The sequence below is a fragment of the Chiloscyllium plagiosum genome, unplaced genomic scaffold (assembly GCF_037043375.1).
Source record: "Chiloscyllium plagiosum isolate Xiang-an unplaced genomic scaffold, Cpla_swu_hap1 HiC_scaffold_13, whole genome shotgun sequence".
NCBI classification, from domain to species: Eukaryota; Metazoa; Chordata; class Chondrichthyes; order Orectolobiformes; family Hemiscylliidae; genus Chiloscyllium; species Chiloscyllium plagiosum.
Genome location: NW_028270151.1, coordinates 40,070,348 through 40,093,928, shown reverse-complemented (window position 1 = coordinate 40,093,928; position 23,581 = coordinate 40,070,348). Strand labels below are relative to the sequence as shown.

Genomic DNA, 23,581 nt, shown 5'->3' with positions numbered 1-23,581 from the left:
GTTTCCACTATTCTCTGAAGCCAATAGCTGCTGGGTTCTGTTTAATTTAGTTTGGCCAATTTTCTGTCCAATTTTGGGCCTGTGGTCACTTGACCACATCAAATTTCTCACTAGCCACTTCTTTTAGGCCCTAGATTAAGTTTATCAGGACCTGGAGACTTGTCAGTTCATAGCTCCATCAAATTGCGCCGTGACATAGTATCTGCTTTCTCTCTACAGATTCTGCCAGATTTACTGAGTTTTTCCAGCAATTTTTTGCTTTTGCACAGTGGCACTTCCCTGATGCATGTTAGTGCAAGGTTGTCAGTTGCAATCTGGGATGCCATTAAGCAATATTTTTGAAGGTGAAGGATCAAATCGAGTATAGCATCTTTCCGATGAATATTCGACTACTTCTCTGCACTATGAGGCTGTTGGCTGTGTTTTCTCCAGCCTCCTCTATTTTGTGAGGTAGTAACGGTTTCCATCATGACTGCTAACTGTCATTGATTATCAAGCTCTGAAGACAGTATCCCTCTCCTGGGGTAATGATTCCAGTGACCTTGCGGTGGTATAGCCTGGAAATAATCTCGACATCAGGTTCCCGACCTTCAATTGAATATCTAGTCTCAATTTGTTCTTCCCATTCCTATTCCCACCACCCAACAACATGTCAAGTTGTTGTAACTCCTTACTTTGAAACGTTTTTGTTTCTTATTGACATGACATGTCATGCTGCTGTCCTCTTTGGTGTCAAAATCCTCCACAAAGCCTACTTCATGAATCTTAACTTCAGTCACCAACACAAACCTTTCCACAGCCTTTTCCAGTGTTCGATTATTTTTGAGTGTGATTAATTTGAATATTTGTTAATATGTTATTAGTGTGAGTTTAAGTCATTGAATTAGCTCTTCTTAATTAGAAAGGCGATAGGGGCCTTACAATTTGCTTTAGTATTGACTGAGGACACGACTAGGCACAGCTGTAGTTAATCATCTGCCATCACTGACTGTCACGGATCACACAGGGATAATGGTCACTTAGGCAGGGCACTTTTGCATGACTGGTGCCTGTAGAACTGTATCCTAGCAAGGAACCAATGCCTGCAGGAAAGGAGAGAACAAATTAATGAGAACCTTTTAAGGACTGAGAGGTTTTTATAAAATGCTTGCTGACAAATTACAGCAGGTGCAGATTAAAATAACTAAAATAATGTTATGCACTGAAAGCATAGAACATAGAACATAGAACAATACAGCACAGAACAGGCCCTTCGACCCACGATGTTGTGCCGAACATTTGTCCTAGCTTAAGCACCCATCCATGTACCTATCCAATTGCCGCTTAAAGGTCGCCAATGATTCTGACTCTGCCACTCCCACAGACAGCGCATTCCATGCCCCCACCACTCTCTGGGTAAAGAACCTACCCCTGACATCCCCCCTATACCTTCCACCCTTCACCTTAACAGGCGGACTGTTTAGTGCAGAGAACTCTGGGCTAGGCACACTCACTGTGGAAGTCTGAAACTTGCTTAAGTGGCCAAATAGAGAGACTTAATGTGGACTCCACCAGAAATGTTTTAAACCTGTATCAGCTCTTAGAGCACCCACAGATGACGGCATCACCAGGGGTTCTGGGCAGACCTTTCAAGGTCCAGGTGTCTGGGTACAGCAGCTGAGAAAGTCCATGCGCTGTCCTTGAGCATTGTAGTGATGACCTGTGCAGTGTCAAATTGTTGGAACATTTGACTGTTCAGTAGCAAGAAAACATTCATGGGAATCTTTAGAGATGTCGGTTGTAGTTAACGTGGCCTTTAGTCCTTCAGTGTATTCCAGCAGCGTTACAATTCAGTAACTGAACTGACCTCCCCTTATACTGCAACATCACTTCTGTGCAGGGGCATGTAATCGTCCCATCCATGCTTATCTCCTCTTCTTTCAGTTGTCTGGTTCAGAGAACCTTCTCTGAGGGTAGGTAAAACACATTGCCCATGGAGGAGGCCATAGCACTATGAGGCAGATCCTGAATCTATCATAGTTGGAATGAGAATCAAACTTTGTTCTGTTGGCAACACTCTGCACCATCTGATCCACACCAACAATCCAGCAACCTATGCCAAACACCCCCAAAATGTCTGAGATAACTTCTCTGTGCGTTGTTATAGTCCTCAAGCTATGGGTAGTAATGATAGAGACTCCAATTTTCATTCTTTTATGTGGTTGGACAGGAATCTCCTTTGCTTTTACCACTTTCCATTGGTATATATTAGAAGCATTTAAAGATGGGTATTCACTCTGATTGACCATGTTATGAGTGGACCTTTGTTAATCAAGTTCTAGAGTGGGAATGAAATCTGAAGCTTCTGGCTCAGAGGCAGGGATGCTATCCACTGTGCCACAAGACTTTAACAATCATTTCCTTCACAATTCCAATAGATGAAAAGGTATTGAGTTCTTCCTGGAACAACCTCCTTTATTCTGACTGTATTCTTCTCCTACAGGAGTTACACTCTCCTCCCACATGAGCCTGAATGGTGTACATTGCACCATCTAGAGAGCCTGTGATTGGCTAAATCTATCTGAGGCCAGGAAAGTTTGAACTTTATGTCACCAAACACATGAACCCCAGCTGTACCACATGGATGCCTATGTAGCAGAGAGGAAGCTACCCCTGTTGTTAATGTAAATGATCCAAAAATATTCACAAATCCTACTTTTATTTTCAAAATGCTGCATAAGACAGGAATGCAAGTAAGGAGGTAAAATCCCATACTAATGGATTTTTACAAAAACAAGGTGAGTAGGGTTCCAAGAAACTCAATAAAGGCACATTTAACAAGTATAGCAATGACATTTACACTTGAGATTTCTATCCATTTTGTAGAAAAGGGTTGATTATTTGAGTCTCATTTGAAGTGTAAACAATGCAGTTCACTGTACCTGGCTCACTGAGCAAGTGTCTCCACCTTCACTTTCTTTTCACCATAAATTGTGGTCCAAGTTTGTGCGAAGATTTGTAGCTCGGGTGCTCGTTGTTGTGGTTCTGTTCGCCGAGCTGGAAGTTTTTGTTGCAAACGTTTCGTCCCCTGGCTAGGCGACATCATCAGTGCTTGGGAGCCTCCTGCGAAGCGCTTCTTTGATGTTTCCTCCGGTGTTTATAGTGGTCTGTCCCTGCCGCTTCCGGTTGTCAGTTTCAGCTGTCCGCTGTAGTGGTTGGTATATTGGACCCAATATACCAACCACTACAGCGGACAGCTGAAACTGACAACCGGAAGCGGCAGGGACAGACCACTATAAACACCGAAGGAAACATCAAAGAAGCGCTTCGCAGGAGGCTCCCAAGCACTGATGATGTCGCCTAGCCAGAGGACGAAACGTTTGCAACAAAAACTTCCAGCTCGGCGAACAGAACCACAACAATAAATTGTGGTGAAATGAAACTGCTCATCATTCAAGAGAAATATTTTGCAGTGACGTGGGTCATTTTTAAGTTGAGCATTTAAAGTAATTTTGTTTTGTTTTATAAACTGCACATGTATTCCACTTGGACCATGGGTAGCAGTGGGAACTGATTGCTCAGTACTCATTATGTTCACTGTGTATAAAAGTAGGAGGGCTTCAGGCAGTCAGATTTTGCCATTGTTTTCCTGCTGATAAAATTGCCCTGAATTATAAGATCTATCACTAGGAGAACAAATTACTTTCAGAGGAAGCTGTGCATGATAATGAAGCATTAGTTTTGTATGAGTATCTGACCATATCAATCCATTCCTTAAAATAACTAATAAACATCATTAGTGTTGTGTTGTTTATCCATGTATTCTGTTCAAACCACCAAACGTTTAACCGTGTGATCAACTTATAATTTAGGTGGCAATTATACTGTCAGTACTATTCTGAGAATGGTATCCACTGGTGGTGAAGTGCAGTAGGAGGTAAGAAGCAGGCATACTTGACTCTGACTAGCATCAAGGTGGTGACCGTGGAGGAAGCCTGAATGTGAGCACGTATGACAATAACTTCAATTTATATGTTATGACTAATTTTAATAGAGCATGGGTGGAACACTTTGCTAAAGAATAATAAATTCTTATGAATATTAACTGATAGGCCACTATAAAACGGACTGGGCGGAGGTGGGTACTGCAGATGCTGGAGATTAAAGTCAAGATTAGAGTGGTGCTGGAAAAGCACAGCAGGTCAGGCAGCATCCGAGGAGCAAGAAAATCGATGCTTCGGGCAAAGCCCTTCATCAGGAATGATCTTGTTCCTGATGAAGGGGTTTTGCCCGAAACATCGATCTTCCTGCTCCTCGGATGCTGTCTGACCTGCGGTGCTTTTCCAGCATCTCTCTAATCTTCACTATAAAATGGAGTTATACTAAGCTAGTGAAAATTTGAAGCGGTATGTAATGCTCTTCCACAATAAGCTTATAGCACTAGGCTTTATCATGTCTGAGAGCTGGATCTAATCATGGGCTTCAGGACCCTGACATCAGGACCATTTGAAGGTCCCAAGCCCATGGTTGCTTGGCAACAAAACCAGTTCAGCAATTATCTGGGACACAGCCCCCTGATTGGTCGATACCGTATTAAGGATGTGTTCTGATGTTGCAGGTTCCATAAAAGAGTCTGAGTTTCTAAGCTGTCCATATAGCCCATTGGGAGAAGTGGACCCTAATGAGGCAGATTAGGGGCCACAAAGGTGGCTGAACATGGAGGTGCCCTCTGAGCTGGACATTTAAATAAAAAATTTGAAGGGCGAAGCTGATAGGTCCCTTAAAATAGAAGGGAATCCTCCTCCTAGTGAATAATTTTGGTTCCAGGGTGCAGCCTTCCCTGTTTGCAACTCTTTGTTTTGGCTCTGATGATTCCTTATCCAATGTGCTCCTAACCTTCCCCACGTCCCCTCCAATCCCAAGATACCAATGAAGCCGCAAAAGAGGCTCTGATTGGAGCCTTGTCAGTGTTAGTTTGCTGCCAGCAGGTGGGTGATCATAATTCTAGCTCACTGCTAGGGAAGGTTCCCTGTGATGGGAATGCAACAGAATCCCAACATTGCTTCTGAAGCCACAAAGATAAATCATGGGGCCTGGTGTTTCTCCTGGTTCTGGGCCCCTTACATCCGGCACCACCCTAACTTTTCACTTTGACAGCTCTTTAATGCCTCTTTTCCAATGCATTTTGGCTCTCAATCATTAGATGATGAAATCAGGTAGTAATAACAATACCTTCTGTATTTGAGTAGACTAACAGTGTATTTAGACTCAAATCAAAATCAAATTAGAATAATTCATCAATATTCTCAATTATCAACACTCCACTAAATTTGAAGCCACAACTCGAGAAGAGCATTAATTTCTTAGACACCACAGTATTTAAAATTGCCCAAGACAATAGGCATAAGTTATCAACAAAGGTTTTTATCAAAATAACTCTCAGATGCTTTTACACAAAAAAACTGTTACCCTAGACTGATGAATAACAATTTATGTATTTCCATCACATCTAGACATTTTAACCAGTTACTACCCTATTCACTACATCTCAGATTTCAATCTTACATTTAAGTTTACTGATTGATTGTATTCATTTAAAATAGCACACAACATATTATTTCCCATATACTAACTCTTGAATCTTAGCAGATAAAGCTTGAGATTCCACTTTCATTTTGAAGGAATTCATTATCTCTATAATTTCAAAATTTCTTGGCCTCCAGGCAGAGTATTCCATTAGTGCTTTTCACTTACCAGCCACCATCCCCCAACACCTTTCCCCCTCCCAAACATTCCAACTGCTCTCTTTCTTCCCAACCCTCTACAACATCCACTTTCTTTCCAAGACTTAATGCTACTTTTTTCCCACAATCTCCTCCTTTAGTGTACTTCCCTCAGCTTCCACAGCCTCCTCCTTTCCCACTGTCCTTCCCTTCCAGCCCCTCTGTTCTCTCCCATCTCTTGCAACCTCCTCCTCCCCTTCTTCCACAACCACCTCCTCTTTGGTTTCTGTCGCCTCCTTGCTTCCTCCACACACCTTGGCATCATCCCTGCAGCCCCCGCTAATCCACATGTCCTATCTCCCACACTACAGCATCCACCTTTCTTCTGCCCTTGCAGTCTCACCATTATCTTCCCCAACCCCTCCACATCGCAGCCTCTTCTTTTCCTGCCACCTATTTCAGTCTTCCCCCAGCCTTGCAACCTCTTCCTTTCCCTCTGCCCTTGTCTCACAGTTTCCTCAGTCCAGAAAGTCCGGTCAGACTTTTGTGTCTACCTGATTTTGTGGATTTATAAGTACAGTTTGGTACAGAAAATCAAATAGTTGTCAAGTAGATACCACAGTACCAAACCAGTATGTATACATAGAGGTTCATTAATACATTGCTCAATGGTAAGGCTTAATGGCTTTATCTGGAAACTGTGTGTATTTTAAACCATCGCTGTTCCAATGTGGTGGGAAATTCATAGAGAAGGACATTATATCAAATCATTTCCAATGTAGCAAAAAACAACATTTTCAAAATCAACAGATCACAGTGACCCCCATGAAAATGAGGAAATTAAATTGCTTGGGAGAGCAGTTTCATACATACAAATTGTGGCAATGTTGATTTATTTAAAAATAGATAATGGTTGTCAGAATTTAAATGAAATGGAATGAATGACTGGCTGAATGTCACTGTTAACTAATGGGTGTACAGAAACTCTGAAAATATAGTAATTGTATAGAAAACACCCAACCCCGACTCCTTTACTAAACTCAAAGGTGCAGTTTCCCCATCCTTGCCCCAGAGGAAAATGAAATGCTATAATATGATAAACTCTGGATCATGGAAATGAAGAGAAAAAATGCAAAATGATATTTTATTTAATCATTTTTGCTTGCTTTTGTTTTGAAATAATATTGTTAAACATATTTGCAAACGTAACAAAAGTCATTTCAGGCTTTAGAAAGAGAAAAAAATGTACTTTTATTCCTGAATATTTAATATCTTCCCGTCAATGTGAGTTATTTGTTGCAGGCATTGAAAATTATACAGATTCCAGATCAAAATATTTCTGAGCTCTAAACTCCATAAAAACTGCTTTAGTAATTGATTTCCTAAGTATGACTTCTAATTTCAGAAAGAAGTAATGAATAAGCCCAGGATCTGGAGCTACATGGAGGTCATGTTTACATCTGATTTCAATTGCCCAAGAATCTAAGCCAGTTTAAACATGGATGCCCATTTGAAATCTGTCAGACATCTGTTTATGAAGCTTGAAGGTTTTCTGTAGCATTGTGAGTTTGTTTTGAGACAAGATACTGTCATTTATATTGAATTGCACAGCAGGCATTTTTAAAACTAATATTACATTTTTGAACAGTCAATTATATAAGCCTCAATAATATTTTGTCAACATTCATCAAATAGCACTGTAAGGAAACATAGCACTTACAATTTCAAAATTATCCTTACATTTGATGATTGGTTATTTGTGTGAACTAATGTCTCCCTAAGGTAATTGAACATAGAATTTTAAACATAATTCAGTAGTAAATTCAAATGAAAGTTTGTTATACTGCAACCAAAAATAAAATTACTATAAGATATCCTATAGTAATTGAATATATGAAAAAGTAACATTTGTAATAGCACGTGATTATAGTTTCATTGGATTGGAGTTGGCAATAAGAAAAATTGAGGTTAATGGTACTCAGTGTTATAACAGAATAAATCTGACAGCACCATTTGGAATTCACATGTGTAAATCCAAGTTACTGTCAGAGATTCCCTGCTCCTCCACAGGGTGCATTATTGCCTTCATCACTCATAGAGTGAGCATTGAAATGACTCCAACTGCATGAACCTACAAGACTTGAACAAAGTTTCACACTGGAAAGCAGTTAAAAACATTAGGCCAAGTGTGTTAAGAGTCAGTGAATGAGTTTTTAATGATAAATGATGGGATAATGAGTGTCAAACAATCATCTATCCTCAAACTGTAATTTTATACATGTGGAATGTAGTTTAAAAAGTCACAGTTTGACTGAATAGATGAACTGAGTATGTAGAGTACCTTTGGGAACAAGTGAAGGCCCCATTCCCTTGCTGATTGTACCAGCGTAACACTTAACATTCTCCTTTTGATTTCTGGACACCATTCTCTATGACTCCTGGTTTCAGAAAGAAAACCTAACTCTTACATACTCCTAACACACAGTTCTGCTGAGGAGTGTGACCTGGATCTGTCTTCGCAGGTTTTTCTGAGATACCTGCACAAAATGGCTGTTTCCAACCAGACTTTATGCAGTACAAAAACTGACATGGCTATTATCCCAAATTATCAAATTATACTTTCATATTGCATATTCATTTAGCTCAGGTCTGGAGCATTGTCCCATCATTGTCTTCTAGCCAAGGTAATTAATAGCTAACTGCCTCCACAATTTTCTTGAATCAATGCCATTCTTTCATGTTTTGTGAGCTAAGAAGAGCTATTGATGCCTTGAGGGAAGCCATTGTCATTGAGTTTCTGATTACCCTTGTGGAAATGCATTTGGTTTCAAATGTTTCTTGTTATTGATGTTCCCTGAAAGCCTCGCAGCTGCATGGCCATTCCAAGGTTCCATGCATGTGAAATGTAGTTGGCATTGCCAACATATTAACTTCCAGATTTGAAATTCGATGCCATGCACGGACCTTGGAGGTCCTCAACCAAAACCAAAAATTAGAAGGCATATTGTTTGTGATCCTTCATGAGGTAAGTACGGTCTTGTTCTAACCATAGTTTAACCCACAAGAGAAGTCAAGTGACTTAGTAAGCAAGTTTAAAAGTTCCTCTGTGTCCATTTCTAAAATGAGATTACAGTTTGTAATAAAGTATATAATGTTATTATTACACATTTGCAATATACATGACCGTTTCATCTCCGTATGCAAGACTGTCAAAACATTTGTGGCCATGCACATACAGTGACTTAAGAGACCCATTTGTACTTAGCCTATTCAAGAATGTCTGGGTTAGTATGTACATAACTTTGCTTAAAAATACCACATTCCAAAAGTTATTGAAATCCTTGGGAGGGAATTACTTAAATCTTGATATGCTACCTGATTAAATCTTGGTTTTAAAGTATTTCACATGGTAAATTATTTTTGGGCAGCAGCTCACTATATATGTAAAGACTATGATTGTTTTTAGTAGAATTTTACTCATTGTAAATAATGATGATGTATTATTCATATGTTTTATATGTGTGTTAGACAATGGTACAATCTCACTTTGGAAGGATATCAAAGACTTTTGAGTAATGTCACGTAGATTTTAATATCCAGTGGAACTTTCAACAAGGTGACATTCCTTCAGTTGTTTTTCCACTTTGGAGTATCAGGCTAGACTTTGGACTCAGGCATACAATTACATACAAATAATAGATCGAAAACCATGAATGTTAACAATTGAACCAAGCCAAATGTACCTGCCTATTATAGGCAACATTTAGAAATAACACATTGTAGTTTCCTTTTTCCTCTACTGATTTTTTCAGTTAAATGTAGTAGAAAAAATTTGATAAATGTCCCAGTTTGTGTTGTATTTCTGGAAGGAAATTGAAACAAAAATCACTCTTTTAGCTTATAATTCCCTTGGATTTATATTATGTTGTTTATATTATTTTATTTATTTTATTATTATTTTTATATTAGGTTTGTATTAAGTATATGGCAGTGGTTTACTTTGAAGAACCAGTTACCTAAAATATTATTTTGCAACATACAAGATGGTGTCAATATTTTAGTATGAACCACACAAAGCTAGGATTCTAATAAAGCTCTGGATTGTAAAATCAGAAATGTACATAATTTGTTGAGCTGAGTTCTTCTGAGAGATGTTCAATTGTATTTCTGTCAAATGTAATCTAAATGTCAAATGTTAAAGGAATGCCTGGTCAATCTGTTATGTCCTTGAAATAATGTGAGTAATGGTTAACTGTTTAGGGTAAGAAACAAATTTCACCCTATATTATTTCTTCTGCATCACATTGATTAAGCCTCACAAAAAATTGTTTATTCAAGTATTTTACTATTGAAATACAAATATAATTGATGTGAGCATACAAATCTATTTCTAGTGTATTTGCATAAAATAATATGCATACATTTGTTCTCCCTCTAGTGCTAGTTAGCAACTGAATGAACAATTGAAAATGAAAGATTTTCTTTGGCCCTTTTCAAGAGTTTAGGATAACCCAAAGCTCTTCACAACTAATGAAGTCCTTTTGAAATGTAATCACTGTTGTGATATCAGGAAAACAGCAACCAATTTACACATAGCAAGGTACCACAAATAACATTATGCTAATGAGCAGTTCATCTGTTTTTTGGTGAGGAAAATCATCCTCTGAACAAACCAAATGTTGTTGACACAGAGGGTCATTATGACAATAAGCATGTTAATTTTATTTGATTTTTAATTTCACAATTAATTTGGGAACTCAATACCCTATTAAATTCAGTATTTTCGAAAAGTGATAAAAAAAGCTCATTGGTTGAAATAAAAAGCCCTTCCCTCAGAGTGATGTACTCATCCCAACCAGTTTAGGTGTGCTCACAGCCGTCTTCATCTCCTTTATGCATTTGTTGTTACAGCACAATAGAAGGAAACATTGGTCAATCCTCGAACAGAGAGACTCAGGCTCAACTTCTCCATCTTGGTGAATGCCCAAACATAAACATCCCCTTCTTAATAGCCCTCTCTGTCAAACCCATAGCCTCTGTACCTCCATAAGCCCCCATGCAACCCATCTACTTGAGTCTTCATTTGCACAGTTTACCCTTCCCTCCTGCACATTCACCAGCCCCAGACCTATCAAGCAAAGCATACCAGATCGAATAATGCACTGTCATCCTATGGTGCCGCTTACAATTGTGGACTCCCTCCCACATAAATACACCCACCCCAACCCTCTCCAATGATCTGTCACCTTTTTTTAAAAAATTCATATGATGTGGATGTCACCAGCTGGCACAGCATTTATTACCCAGTTCCTCTTGGTGCAGATAGACCCATAATTCTGTCAGGGATGGAATTCCAGAATTTTGACCCATTGACAATGAATGAATAGCAATATATTTGCAAGTCATGATGGTGAGTGTAATCAAGAAGAATTTGCAAGTGCTGGTGTTCCCATGTATCTGCTGTGCTTGTCCAAGTAGATGATAATTATCATGGGTTTGAAGATGCTGTCTAGGAGCATTAATTAAATTCTGCATTGCATTATGTAGAAGGTGCATACTGCTGCTGCTGCTGAGTATCAGTGGTGGAGGGAGGGTGCCAGTCGAGGATTGCATTGTCCTGGATGGTGACAGCTTTTTGATTGTTGTTTGGAGCTGCATCACTCAGACAAATGGGGGTATTCCATCACACTCCTGACTTGTGCCTTGTAGATGGTGGACAGGCTTTGGGAAATCAGGAGGTGTGTCATTCACTGCAGAACTCCTAGCCTCTGATCTGCTTTTAGTCACTGTATTTGTCTGGCTAGTGCAGTTCAATTTCTGGCCAATGTGCATTGATAGTGGGGGATTCAGAGACAGTAATGCCATTGAATATGAAGGGATGATTTTTCCTTGGTGGAAATTGTCACTGCCTGGCACTTGTGCAGCATGAATTTTACTTGCCACTATTTAGCCCAGGACTTGCTGCATTTCGACATGGACTGCTTCAATATTTGAGGAGTAATTAATCGTGCTGAGCACTGTTCAATCATCAGTGAACATCCCTATTTCTGACCTATATGATGGAGAGCTGGTCATTGATGATGCAGCTGAAGACAGTTTTGCCTAAGACACTACTCTGGTGAACGCCCGCAAAAATATCCTTGAGCTGAGATGACTGACTTCCATCAAACTCAACCATCTCTTTTTGTGCCAGGTATGACTCCAGCCAACAGAGTTTTCTCCATGATTCCCAATAACTATTTTTTATCGGACTCCTTGATGCCACACTTGATCAAATGTGGCCTTGATGTCTAAGGCTGTCACTGTCACCTCACCTCTGAAATTCAACTCTGTCCATGTTTGAACCAAGGCTGGAATGAGATCAGGAGAAGTTATTTTTGACTCAGCTCATATGATCAATAATTACCAGACAAGGTTTTATACCAATTGACAAAAGTTTCATGATCATCATGAGATCTTTAATTCCAGATTTTCATTGAATTCAAAATTCCACCATTAGCCATGGTGGGATTCAAAAGCTGGTACCTAGAACATTACCTGCTTCTCTGAATGATTAGACCAGTTACAATATCACTGCACTATCGCCTCCCCCTAAAACTTGTACATTGAGCTGTCTCCACTGCCCTCAGCACTATACTCCCCTTCTGCATCCCAGCACTATAACTCCAACCCACACAACAAAGTTCCCCAATCTCCATCTCAATTGGTCCCTGATAATCCCCCTTAACGTTTAGTAGATGCACTCCCAGGACAGAACATGCCTTAACTGACAACCTCAAACAATGAGTGACTAGACCTTTGACTGCTATGTGCACAGCTCCCTGACGAAATTACCATGAGTCCCCAGACTGGTTGCGCCGGGTCCCACAAAACTGACTGGCCCACTCCCCAGATTGTGAAGGTACAGACCCCTGACACTGACCACCTAGACCAGCTGCCCGACTACCCTTGACTTGCTCTGCTAAATGAAGAGTGTCTCCTGGGCTTGACTGAACCTGCTTCTCTTAGATTTTGAGATATGGCCATGTGCTTGAAGCACATGAACCCTCAGATTTTCACGTCATGCGTTCTCAGCATTTACTTTCTACCTAGTGGGTGCAAGAATGGTATACTAATGAGGTAGTAATGAGGGTTATAATGATCGATACTCCCCATTAATAGGCCTGTCACCACTCACTAGTGAGAATGTTGGCCCAATGTCCAAGACTTGGTCTGAAAATGCAACTTTTTGCTCTTGATGTGGAGAAGGGTTTCATTGGATATCTTACTTGATTTCCAAAATTTCTCACCATAGATGTTATAATAATGGCCTAGGAAGATTCTGCTCCTTAAATAGTGAAATCTGTCATGCAGAATATTGCTAAATTAACTTTTTGGCTGACTATTAGATCAACAGCGTTGACAAGCCTGTGGAGGCAGTTTACTAATTTCACCAAAATGTATTAGCTTGCTAGTGTTTGTTACAAAATCAATTTCAATATTCCAATGCTGTTTCCATATTGTTTTACTACGATAAGTGTTTTGTTTTTTTTATTCTAAGAGTGATTCCATTTCACTTATCTGTATTGTTTAACAGACTGTCTCTAGTAGATGTATTACTGCCTTCTATACAAAAGCACTCATGTTGTTGCTAAGTAACCAATAAGAATTACCCAGCATAAGCTGTTTTTTTTTTGTAGATGGAAGAAATTTATTTTGGTTAGTTGTTCAGAATGTGGCTCAAATATTATTACCCTGAAAGTTTTGGAGACAGGATTTTCTGGGCAGAGATACAAAAAAGTCATAGCTACTGTGACACCAGTAAAGGAAATATTTTAGTTCTGGGACTATATTGAGAAAATAAGCTGATCTTTGCAAGCAGCATCAACAGTTTTGAAATGAGGTTTGGATAAGGACAACATAAAGAAGCTATGACGAACTATTATAGGTCATTGATCATGCCTCAGCTGGGGTTTTGTGTCCATTAACATCACATTTTAGAAAGATCTCCAGGCCTTGTATAGATTTGCCAGAATTACACAAGGGATAAGGGAACTCAGTAATGCAGAGGAACTGAAAAGGCTGGGGTATTCTCTAAATGAAAGAAAATTAATGAAAAACTTTCATCAGAACAGATATCCCATTAAAAGCTAAAGCATGGGGTGAAAACCAGTACTGTGGGCTGTTGATCCTGGAAGCAGGAAGGAAACTTACTTACGTGGGATAATGGTATAATGAAAGCACAACATGTTACTGCCCTTTAACGGCATTAAATTCTAGAAAGTCCAAACTTGGCCTCCTTGTCCTACTATTGACTGAAGACCTTAAAAGCACAATTAATGACCTGATGGCCTACTCCTGCATAGGCTGCAATTATCTCAGCTTCAGTTGGTACAGAGAGTGCTAGTCTCCCTGACGGTTACCCATTGTGGATGGGCAGTCAGCTGGGGAAGGGGGCTTGGATGGTATCCTTTGTTCTGCAATAATCCATGCACATGCCAGAGATTCGACAGAGGGCAGGAGGATGGTTGCAAGCCAAACTCTGTCAAACTTGCTTCACACCCCATTACCACCTCCTACCTGCATCCCTTAACCTGTGCGACCTCTATTCCTAATTTCACTTGCCTTTCCTGTGGTAACTTCTCCACCTAGGTGCACTGAAGGTGTTGTACAACAGTAGCTACAGCCTCCTCCATGGCACTGTCACGTGCTAGAGCTGCCTAACTCTGATTGGTTGGCACCTTTTGACAGCTAGCACTTCCTCAGTCGAGGTCCTGATATGGGTGAAAGCCTTTCAAACACCAATCAGCTGCCTATACGGCAAAAGAAATGGCTGGATTCCTCACAATAATTGGGGGGAGGTTTCTCTCAATTAATCACTGCTGCATTCAGACTTAGTCTGAAAACGGGAAGACCCTTTCTTTTTCCATAAATGCTGTCAGACTGAATATTTGCAGCATCTAAACGTTTGGTGTTAATTGGAATTAGCTGAGGCCCAAGCATTGATTCTGCCAGTACTGCTTCAGCCTCCCAACCCAAGAGTGACCTACTTAATCCTACCCTCTGAGTTGGACTTAATGAAATCTCTTATGGTGGGAAACATGGCAATAGACTTTATCTTAATTGAAGGAGAAGCCCTGTGCCAGTTTCCTGGTGACAGATGTTAATCATTCTCATTTATGAGCCGATTGGTACTTGAGGGGAGGGTGTGGTGGTGGGGATGGGGGTGCAAGCAGAGATGGACCACTAATGTCCAGCCACCACATCCTCATCCACCCTCCCCCATACCTGCCTCAACCATGCTGAAACTCTAGCAGTGATCATCTGTGTGTCTTCATGTTATTTCATTTTATCAATTCCCTCTCCTACAACTCTCTCCATCCCCCACTACCCTCTGTGGAGCTGACAGGAATCCTCTGCTGTTTCCTCAACTGGTGGATGAGACCTTCATCATTGTGACAGAATCCCAGCCTCTGTTACTCATACATTAACCAATTCTTATTCATTGCTACTCTATTATTTCTAATCTCATGAGCTCTGCTCTTGTGTAACAACCACTTGTGCGGTACTTTATTGACTCCCTCTGAAAAATTAAAATATACTTTAAAATCCAATATATTAGTTTGTGAAAGTACAATCTTTCAAATGGTGACAGAAACATATGACAGTGAAAAATGTCTATGGACCTACTTCTAATAAACCATGATTAATCAAACTGGAAGTGGTGATTATCTAAGCTAGTAAGTGTCTGGCTAATTTACTTTGCATTAACTTCTGAATGTTTAAACCTCAAGAACAAATAAGGGATTGTATCTCTCTGGCTCTATGACTCAGTGACCACATGTGGACCGACTTGGACACAGAATGGAAAACAATTGAGCACCATGTTATTTCATCCTATTATTTTGCATCATATTAATTCCAGGCTGTCACGATTCACTGAGGTAACACACTGGAAATCAAGCCCTGCTATTCCTGGAGTTGTCACAAAAGCTAAAGATATTTTAAAATAAGTGCACAGAATTCCCCAATTTGCCTTATTTATGGATCCAAATGGATAAAAAGCATGTATCAGGTTTCTGTACTTTTTTCAAGATAATTAGGCTTTAGCCAACTGCTAATAGTTAGTGTATAGCACGAGGCAAAAATGAGGACTGATGAAGGGCTCCCACCCGAAATGTCGATTTTCCTGCTCCTTGGATGCTGCCTGACCTGCTGTGCATTTCCAGTACCACTCTAACCATGGACTTTACGAGGCAGAGTTTAAAAAAATGTCTATTCAATTCTAAAGTTTAGTGACCACCACTTAAGTATTTGGGTAGCCTTCCTGTCTTTTCTGCTGAGAAATCTTCCGTCATCTGAACAGGAATGTATAGTTTCACTTGGTATTCCAAATAAACTGATAAAGTGACAATAGACAATAGGTGCAGGAGTAGGCCATTCAGCCCCTCGAGCCCACACCGCCATTCAATATGATCATGGCTGATCATTCCTAATCAGTATCCTCTTCCTGCCTTATCTCCAGAACCCTTGATTCCACTATCTTTGAGAGCTCTATCCAACTCTTTCTTAAGTGAATCCAGAGACTGGGCCTCCACTGCCCTCTGGGGCAGAGCATTCCACACAGCCACCACTCTCTGCGTGAAGACGTTTCTCCTCATCTCTGTCCTAAATGGTCTACCCCGTATTTTTAAGCTGCGTCCTCTGGTTCGGCACTCACCCATCAGCGGAAACATGTTTCCTGCTGCCAGAGTGTCCAATCCTTTCATAATCTTATACGTCTCAATCAGATCCCCTCTCAGTCTTCTAAACTCAAGGGTATACAAGCCCAGTCGCTTCAGTCTTTCAGTGTAAGGTAATCCCGCTATTCCAGGAATTGACCTCGTGAACCCAGGCTGCACTCCCTCAATAGCCAGAATGTCTTTCCTCAAATTTGGAGACCAGAACTGCACATTGTACTCCAGGTGTGGTCTCACCAGGGTCCTATACAGCTGCAGAAGAACCTCTTTGCTTCTATATTCAATCCCTCTTGTTATGAAGGCTAGCATGCTATTAGCCTTCTTCACTACCTGCTGTACCTGCATGCTTGCCTTCATTGACTGGTCTACATGAACACCCAGATCTCTCTGTACTGCCCCTTTATCTAAATTGATTCTATTGAAGTAGTAATCTGCCTTCCTGTTCTTGCCACCAAAGTGGATGACCATACATTTATCCACATTAAACTGCATCTGCCATGCATCTGCCCACTCACCTAACTTGTCCAGGTCACCCTGTAATCTCCTAACATCCTCATCACATTTCACCCTGCCACCCAGCTTTGTATCATCAGCAAATTTGCTAATGTTATTGCTGATACCATCTTCTATATCATTAACTTCTATATCATATATCAAAGTGGTATTATTGAACGATTATTTGATCACAAACACAGTCCTTTGTTCAGTGTTTGGCATGTCTGTAGTGTAGCATATGGAAAGACTGACTTCAAACAACATTTTATTCATCAACAAGAAGTACTTCTTTTCCTGAACATTGTGATATATGTTATAATGGTATATTTTGTTTTTAATATAAAACTACATTACAATCTTGAACATTATCTGCTCGTACTGTAAATACCTATTAAATCTAGTGGAGCTATTGAACACAAGCAGTTCTCAGCCTGGAATTATCTGAGTTCCATTCTTTATTCTTTGAAGGTTTTCTGTATTCAGCTTTCCATAAGTGATTTGTAATCTCTTAAAACCCTTGACATGACCTAAAGCTGTGTGAGCTGTCAATTGAACATTGTGCTGAACATTGGCTGCTGTCACTAATCTGTACATCAAGACTCAAAATACACTAGGGAGAGGGCCAGAGAATGAATTCATCCAAAACTTCCCTAAAACACCCTGGAAAATGCAATCACAGGACAAATAAGTAGAAGGAAAATTATCCCGCTTCGTAGAATGGGTAGAATCAGTGATGAGCTGCCTCTTTGATCTAAGGAGGTTCTTTCCTGTGGTTGCAGCTCAAAAGCTTACAACAAAAGCTTCCTTTGGCTGGGGGCCTGGGATGCCAGTCGTGGGCCTTCTGCAGTTTTTGCTGGGAGCTGGGCCTTTCAAGGTTTTTACCAGACCAGGGCCAGGCAGGGGAGGAGGGAGCTGCAAGAAGGATGTGGAAGGAGGAGGCTGCAAGATGGGCTGGGGTAAAGAGGTGAGAGGAAGCTAACAAAGGAGAGAGCAATATATAAGACCTGTCAGCAAAGAAAGCTTCAGCTATGTGGGAGCCAGGAAAATCATGAATTCCTTATCAATGAAGGTCGGATCTTTAGTTTAAGGCTTCAGTTAAGGAGCTACCATATGAGGAAACATATAGTGGATTATATTGTAATGGACAGTTTGTGTCAATCAAATTTAAATCTGAGATTGAGATCTGAGATGCTATTAAAAAAAAAATAATGCCTGCCTGGTTAAAATGTTACAATCCTGCACCAGTCCCCAGGCAGAGATTTCCTAGACTGGGCAATAGTGTCCACAGGACATGCTTGCTTTTCAATTATAGGTGGTGTCTGAGCTCTCACAACTGGAGACCAATAGGAGGCCACCCAGCTCCAGCTTTCATTTAGGTAGGAGAGAGAGAGGAATCTTCCTCTTGAGGTGTCCTGTCTGCAACTTTAAAAATGTTTAAATTAAAACATAAATTTACCAACCCATCCACCATTGTAGAGGTAGAGCAAAATTAGAGGATGATTTGTGGCTTCAGCAGGGACCAGTTGGATGGGGATAGCCTCAAAACCTGGCTAGAATGCTAAGTCCCTCCAACCCCAAGCCAACACCCCCAACCCCCACCATACCCTGTTTCTCAGAGGAACAGGCCTGCCTCCTGGTGTCTTGGTGGGCCCACAGGCCAACTGGAAAGTTCCAGGTCTTATATATTGCTCTCTCCTTTGTTAGCTTCCTCTCACCTCTTTACCCCAGCCCATCTTGCAGCCTCCTCTGCCCTTAAGTTACATTGATTAGCTAGCTACTGCTTGTGTGTGAGTGGCCTTTCTAAACCCCATAGCAGCTTCAGGAAAATGGGCTGGGGGGAATGATGATTCCAGTACCTGACACACAAGCTGAAAATGGGTATGTACACAGCCACCCACCTCTGTGAGAGTGAGAATTCAGCCCCGTGTTGTTTTGAAAGAAAAACAGTAAAAGACATGTCACTGGTATTTTCTGATGATTAAATCTGTGCTATTTGCACTTTGTACTTGGTACCTATGTTGTGATATTTAATTGATTTAAAGATCTCCATGTCAGAAGTATAAGTACACTGACATAAATAGATTTTTAAATAGGTTAACAAATCATAAAATTATCTGTTGCCAAATGCTGCAAGTATTGTTTGAATTTTTTTCAGAAAATGGAAAAATGCTGGAAATATTCAGCGGGTCAGGCAGCATCTGTGGAGTGAAGCAGGTTTCATGTGTTAGGTCAGGGTGACCTTTTGTCAGCAATCATCTCATCCTGAAACTCTAACTCTTTCTCCCCCCACAGATACTGCCTGACCCATTGAGAAGTTCTTGAGTTTTCTGTTTTTATTTCGGATTTTCAACATCCACAGTAGTTTGCTTTGTTTGATTATTTCAGGAAATGTTATTACCTGTCAGAATTAAAGTTCAATAATTTCACTTGAATATAATGAATGACTGGTTGTACCCTGACTATCAGTAATAGCAGTATCAATGACAAAATGTACAGGTGATGTACATCAGGTGACCCAAATTCTGGGCAAAGGGAACTGTCAAAACTTTCAAGGGTTGAATTCCAAGCTATTAACTTCCCAAATAAACCCTTAACACATTCGATTCGCATTCCTTATCCAGCATTAACCTATTTAGTGTACATCCTTAAAATAATACTGTGGGATATGGGTCTATGAGGTAACATGTAGTCTAGTCATTTCTTCCTCACGGCAAGCAGGCACTACGACCCAGGTGGCCTGAGCATGTATAGGAATTCATCCTCTGGGTTAATGTGAATGATAAGAGTAAGTTGCTGGCACTGGCTACACTGCTATTCGCATCTTACCCAATGAGAGAGAATAAATTTAGGGGCCTCTGCCTCACGAGCAGTACGCTTGTCAAAATTCTGGAAAGGGAAGGGGTTGTCGGAGTCAGGTACAGGAGAATAGGGTAATTGGAACGCCAGTGAAGTCAGGAAAGTTACTTAACTTTATTGGCAGCCTCCACTAAAGAATTCCTGAATGGGTCAGACCTAGTACCTTCCCTGTATGCTAGGAACTCGGTTTGAAGAGACTGATCCAACAGGAAACTGTTGCCTTTTGGGGTCATGCCAAGACACCTGAAAATGGGCCTCACAAATTCACCAGTAGGATTTCACACAGGCCATCCATCAGAGTCTGAGTCTGTCTTGCTCCTGAAATACGTTTTAGCAAATATGATTACGGAAACAAACCTGTTAGCCCTTGACCCGGTTCTGCAGTTCCAATAATGGTTGATCTGTATCTTAACTCTTTTTATTTGCCTTAATAATTATTGATTACCCCAGTTTTTTAAAAAAAAGGCCTATTGATCTCACATTTGAAAATATATCACTTTTTGGCTGGAGAGAGTTCCAAATCTACACAAAGCAACACTCCCTAAATTCAGTCACAAGCAGCCTAATGCCAGTTTAAGGTTATGCTTTGTTATAATAGAGAGGAAATTCAGACAAACACACTAAAATAATGTATATCATGAAACAATTTTCAGTGCCTTAGTTTTGCTGTCACCAGATATAAACATGCTGAATGCTGTTGATTTCAAGCAGAGAGAATACTGTTTTGAACAGACTGTTGTTTATTGAAATACCTTTTTTTTAAGGAAATATAACATCCGTGTTGAAGACATAATGGTAAGAGACATCCACTTTGTCATTGTAAACTGCAAGTATAGAGACCTGCAAGATCTCCTTCACTGCACAAAACTCAAACACCTTCCTCTTGTTGAGTCAGCAGGTAAGAAGAATAGACTTTAATAATTTGTGACATATGCTTAAGAATGAGGCATACTTCTCTGTGCTAAAAGAGTCAAGCTTTAACTTCAGGGTATGAATTCAGGCTAATTGTATTTCTTTGGATGTAAGATTTGGTTTGCTCTAACATTCTTTCAAAAAGTGGAGTTCATCGACAGGATCATTATCCACACTTGTCAATCTGGAAATCACCTTTGTTCAGAATAGATGTTAAAAGACACAAAATTGGAGATTTAATAGTAGCTCTTTATTTGAAGTAAAATTAAGCAGCTTCAGAATTTTTTGCTTTGTTACCAAGGAAACTTGTTCTTTCTGTGAAATCAACCTTAAAAATCTTTTATAGTACAGAGCAAAAATCCATGCCACATGTATGGTTTTACTTGAAATGCTAGGGGGATGATACTAAATTTTGGCACTGAACCTTTGGAATGACCTGGTTGCTATATGTTCTGATGCCTGTGATATCATCTCATGTAATGAGTATGGGTCGTGGTGGGGGTCGGTTAAGCTCAGTTGGCTGGACGGCTGGTTTATGATGCTGTGATGCCAACAGCGTGGGTTCATTTGCCATCACTGGCTGAGATTACTGTGGGGGACACTCCTTCTCAGCCTCTCCCCTCGCCCGAGGTATGGTGGCCCTGAGATTAAATCACTACCAGTCTCTCTCTCTCTCTCTCTCTCTCTGTCTCTAATGAGAGAGTAGCCCTATAGTCTGGTTAGACTATGGCCACATGCATGATCAGTGTTTTTGACATTGCTGATTCAATGCAATAACAATAGCTAAAATTATCCCTGTAAGTAAAATCTAATAGTTCCATTTGCTGGCCTCTTAATTTGTGTTCAGTTCTGTAAACAGTGGAGCTCTTTTGGCATCATTATACTTAACAAGCAACGTTTATGTATTTTATGATACTTTCAGTTTGTTTTTTTTAATCTAGTTCTGCTCAATAGTGAGAGCTATTTAAAGTTGTTTATTTGGTACTTTCACTGTGGACAGATTGAACAAACAATGGGTAGTTAATTGGTTACACAAAAGGTGTGATTAGCTGTTCTCTAGCTTTCTTCTCCTGTGGCAATTTAGGTTGTTGTGGAAATTGAGACGGTATAAGTTTGAAGTGAGTTACAAGAGCTCAATCTTGACCTACAAGAAGCCAGTGGCAGGGGTAGGGGTGCAATAAATTTTCACCTCAGCAGGACTTCAACCTTGAACTGCCATTAGAAAACCCCTATCTCCTATAATTGATAGTTGATTGAAGTGAAGGGGGTATAATTCTTGAGTTTAATAATTGTCAAGGTACAAGCTACATTTTAGGTACAGATGGCAGCACAGGGTATCCTCTCTGATGTTAACGAATCAATTATTTTATGCCGTCGAAGTAGTGGCATTGAGGTCAACAGTAAAGCTGAAATTCAAAACTCAGGCATAAAATTGGTAAGACCACAAAGTACAGCATGCAATTATTGGTAGCTTATTCAGAAAAGTTGGTGATTTACCATGATGGGAAGCCAAGAAAGGGAAACTATAATTAGGAGAGATTCCAAGTTTAGTGAAATCTTCAGAGACTAAATTTTAACCAGGAGTGGGACTCAGTTGGTTGGTGGGTGAGGGACATGGGGGTGAAGAGAAAGCCAAATGCCCCTAGCCTTGGCAGCATGAAGCTTGGAAAGTTTTAATGTCCAGAATTCAGGTGCCCACCTGAAATGGGCAAGTAGCAACTACCACCGAAAGGACAGGACTGAGTTTCAGGCAGCAGGATGTTGCCAGAAGGTGAATAAAAAAACCGTCACTAGTAATAGGGTGGGTCGCTGGACAGGTGTTCCCTGTGGGTCTTGGAGGAACACTCCTACCCCTACTCCATCTCTACAAGCAAAATCAGAACAAAAAGTACTTCTTTCACCCTGTTCTCAGGCATAACATCCTCCCATATATGATAATTACACATTCAGGTGGAACACCTATTTGGAGGTTGAAAATGAAACTAGCAGAATCCATTCAAAACATCGGTAGAAAGATACCCAGCCAATTTCAATGGATGCCTGCCAGGTGGAACAAAGAATAGCCTCTTGGAATAATTCCCCTGCAGCAGAAAATGCTTGGAGTAGATGTAATAAAGACTTTTTAAATGACCGTGGTTTTCAGCAGGAGATAGAGAACTACCTTTCCTTTGGTTGGGGAGCAAGTGATGACAGACCACATTGATTTAAACTAAGGGAAAGGGCCAAGGTTACAAGTACTAGATTAGAAAGGTATAATTCAGTGATGAAAAAGAGACTTTCATCCAAATTACTGTATTGATTTTTAAGGTACCCTGCTTTGGAGATTGCAGTGTTGAGTACAAAAAGGTTCTTAATATTGTTGCCATTTGGCAGGTTAAGGAGAAACAGACTTGAAATAAAGTTTATGGCTCACTGGTAATGAAACTGAGACAGTGTCAGAGTTCTAAACGCTGAAGTGATTTCCCAGAGAAACTGTATGGTCCATCCCTTCCTTTTCCTGTGACTGCTACACAGTATGACCCCTATGGATTCAGCTGAGCTAGAGACGGACTGCTCATCCCTGTACTCTTAGCTGACATTCCTGGGTTTGAGACCCATAAAGTCCCCACAAAAGACTAACTTGCGTGCACTAGGGCAGGGCCAGACTTTGGCATCAGGACTGCAGATGGCTGGGGGACTCTGAATGAAGGCAGGTGGAGAAGCAACAGAGGAAATAATCAAAGGTCTTCCCTTTCATGGTCCACCTGTAAGTCCTTGTTGGCATGGAACTGGAGAACATTTTGTTGCAGTTCAGTGACGCACTGAACTTCCAAAATAATACTTCCTATCCGTCCTGTGTAAATGTTTAGAGAGACATGTTTAGTGTGCAGGTCATCAGGGACGGCTGACTTAACTCCA

At 40.4% G+C, this 23,581-nt stretch overlaps 1 protein-coding gene across 2 annotated transcripts in view; it reads left to right on the top strand.

The window, feature by feature from the left end:
* LOC122555979 (chloride channel protein 2) overlaps positions 1-23,581 on the top strand; it is a 624,753-nt gene that overhangs the window by 507,302 nt on the left and 93,870 nt on the right. For both annotated transcript variants that reach the window (XM_087993551.1, XM_043702310.2), the window contains exon 16: positions 20,536-20,669. In XM_087993551.1, the coding sequence (XP_087849677.1) occupies positions 20,536-20,669 (134 nt within the window). The remainder of the gene's footprint in view (positions 1-20,535; positions 20,670-23,581) is intronic.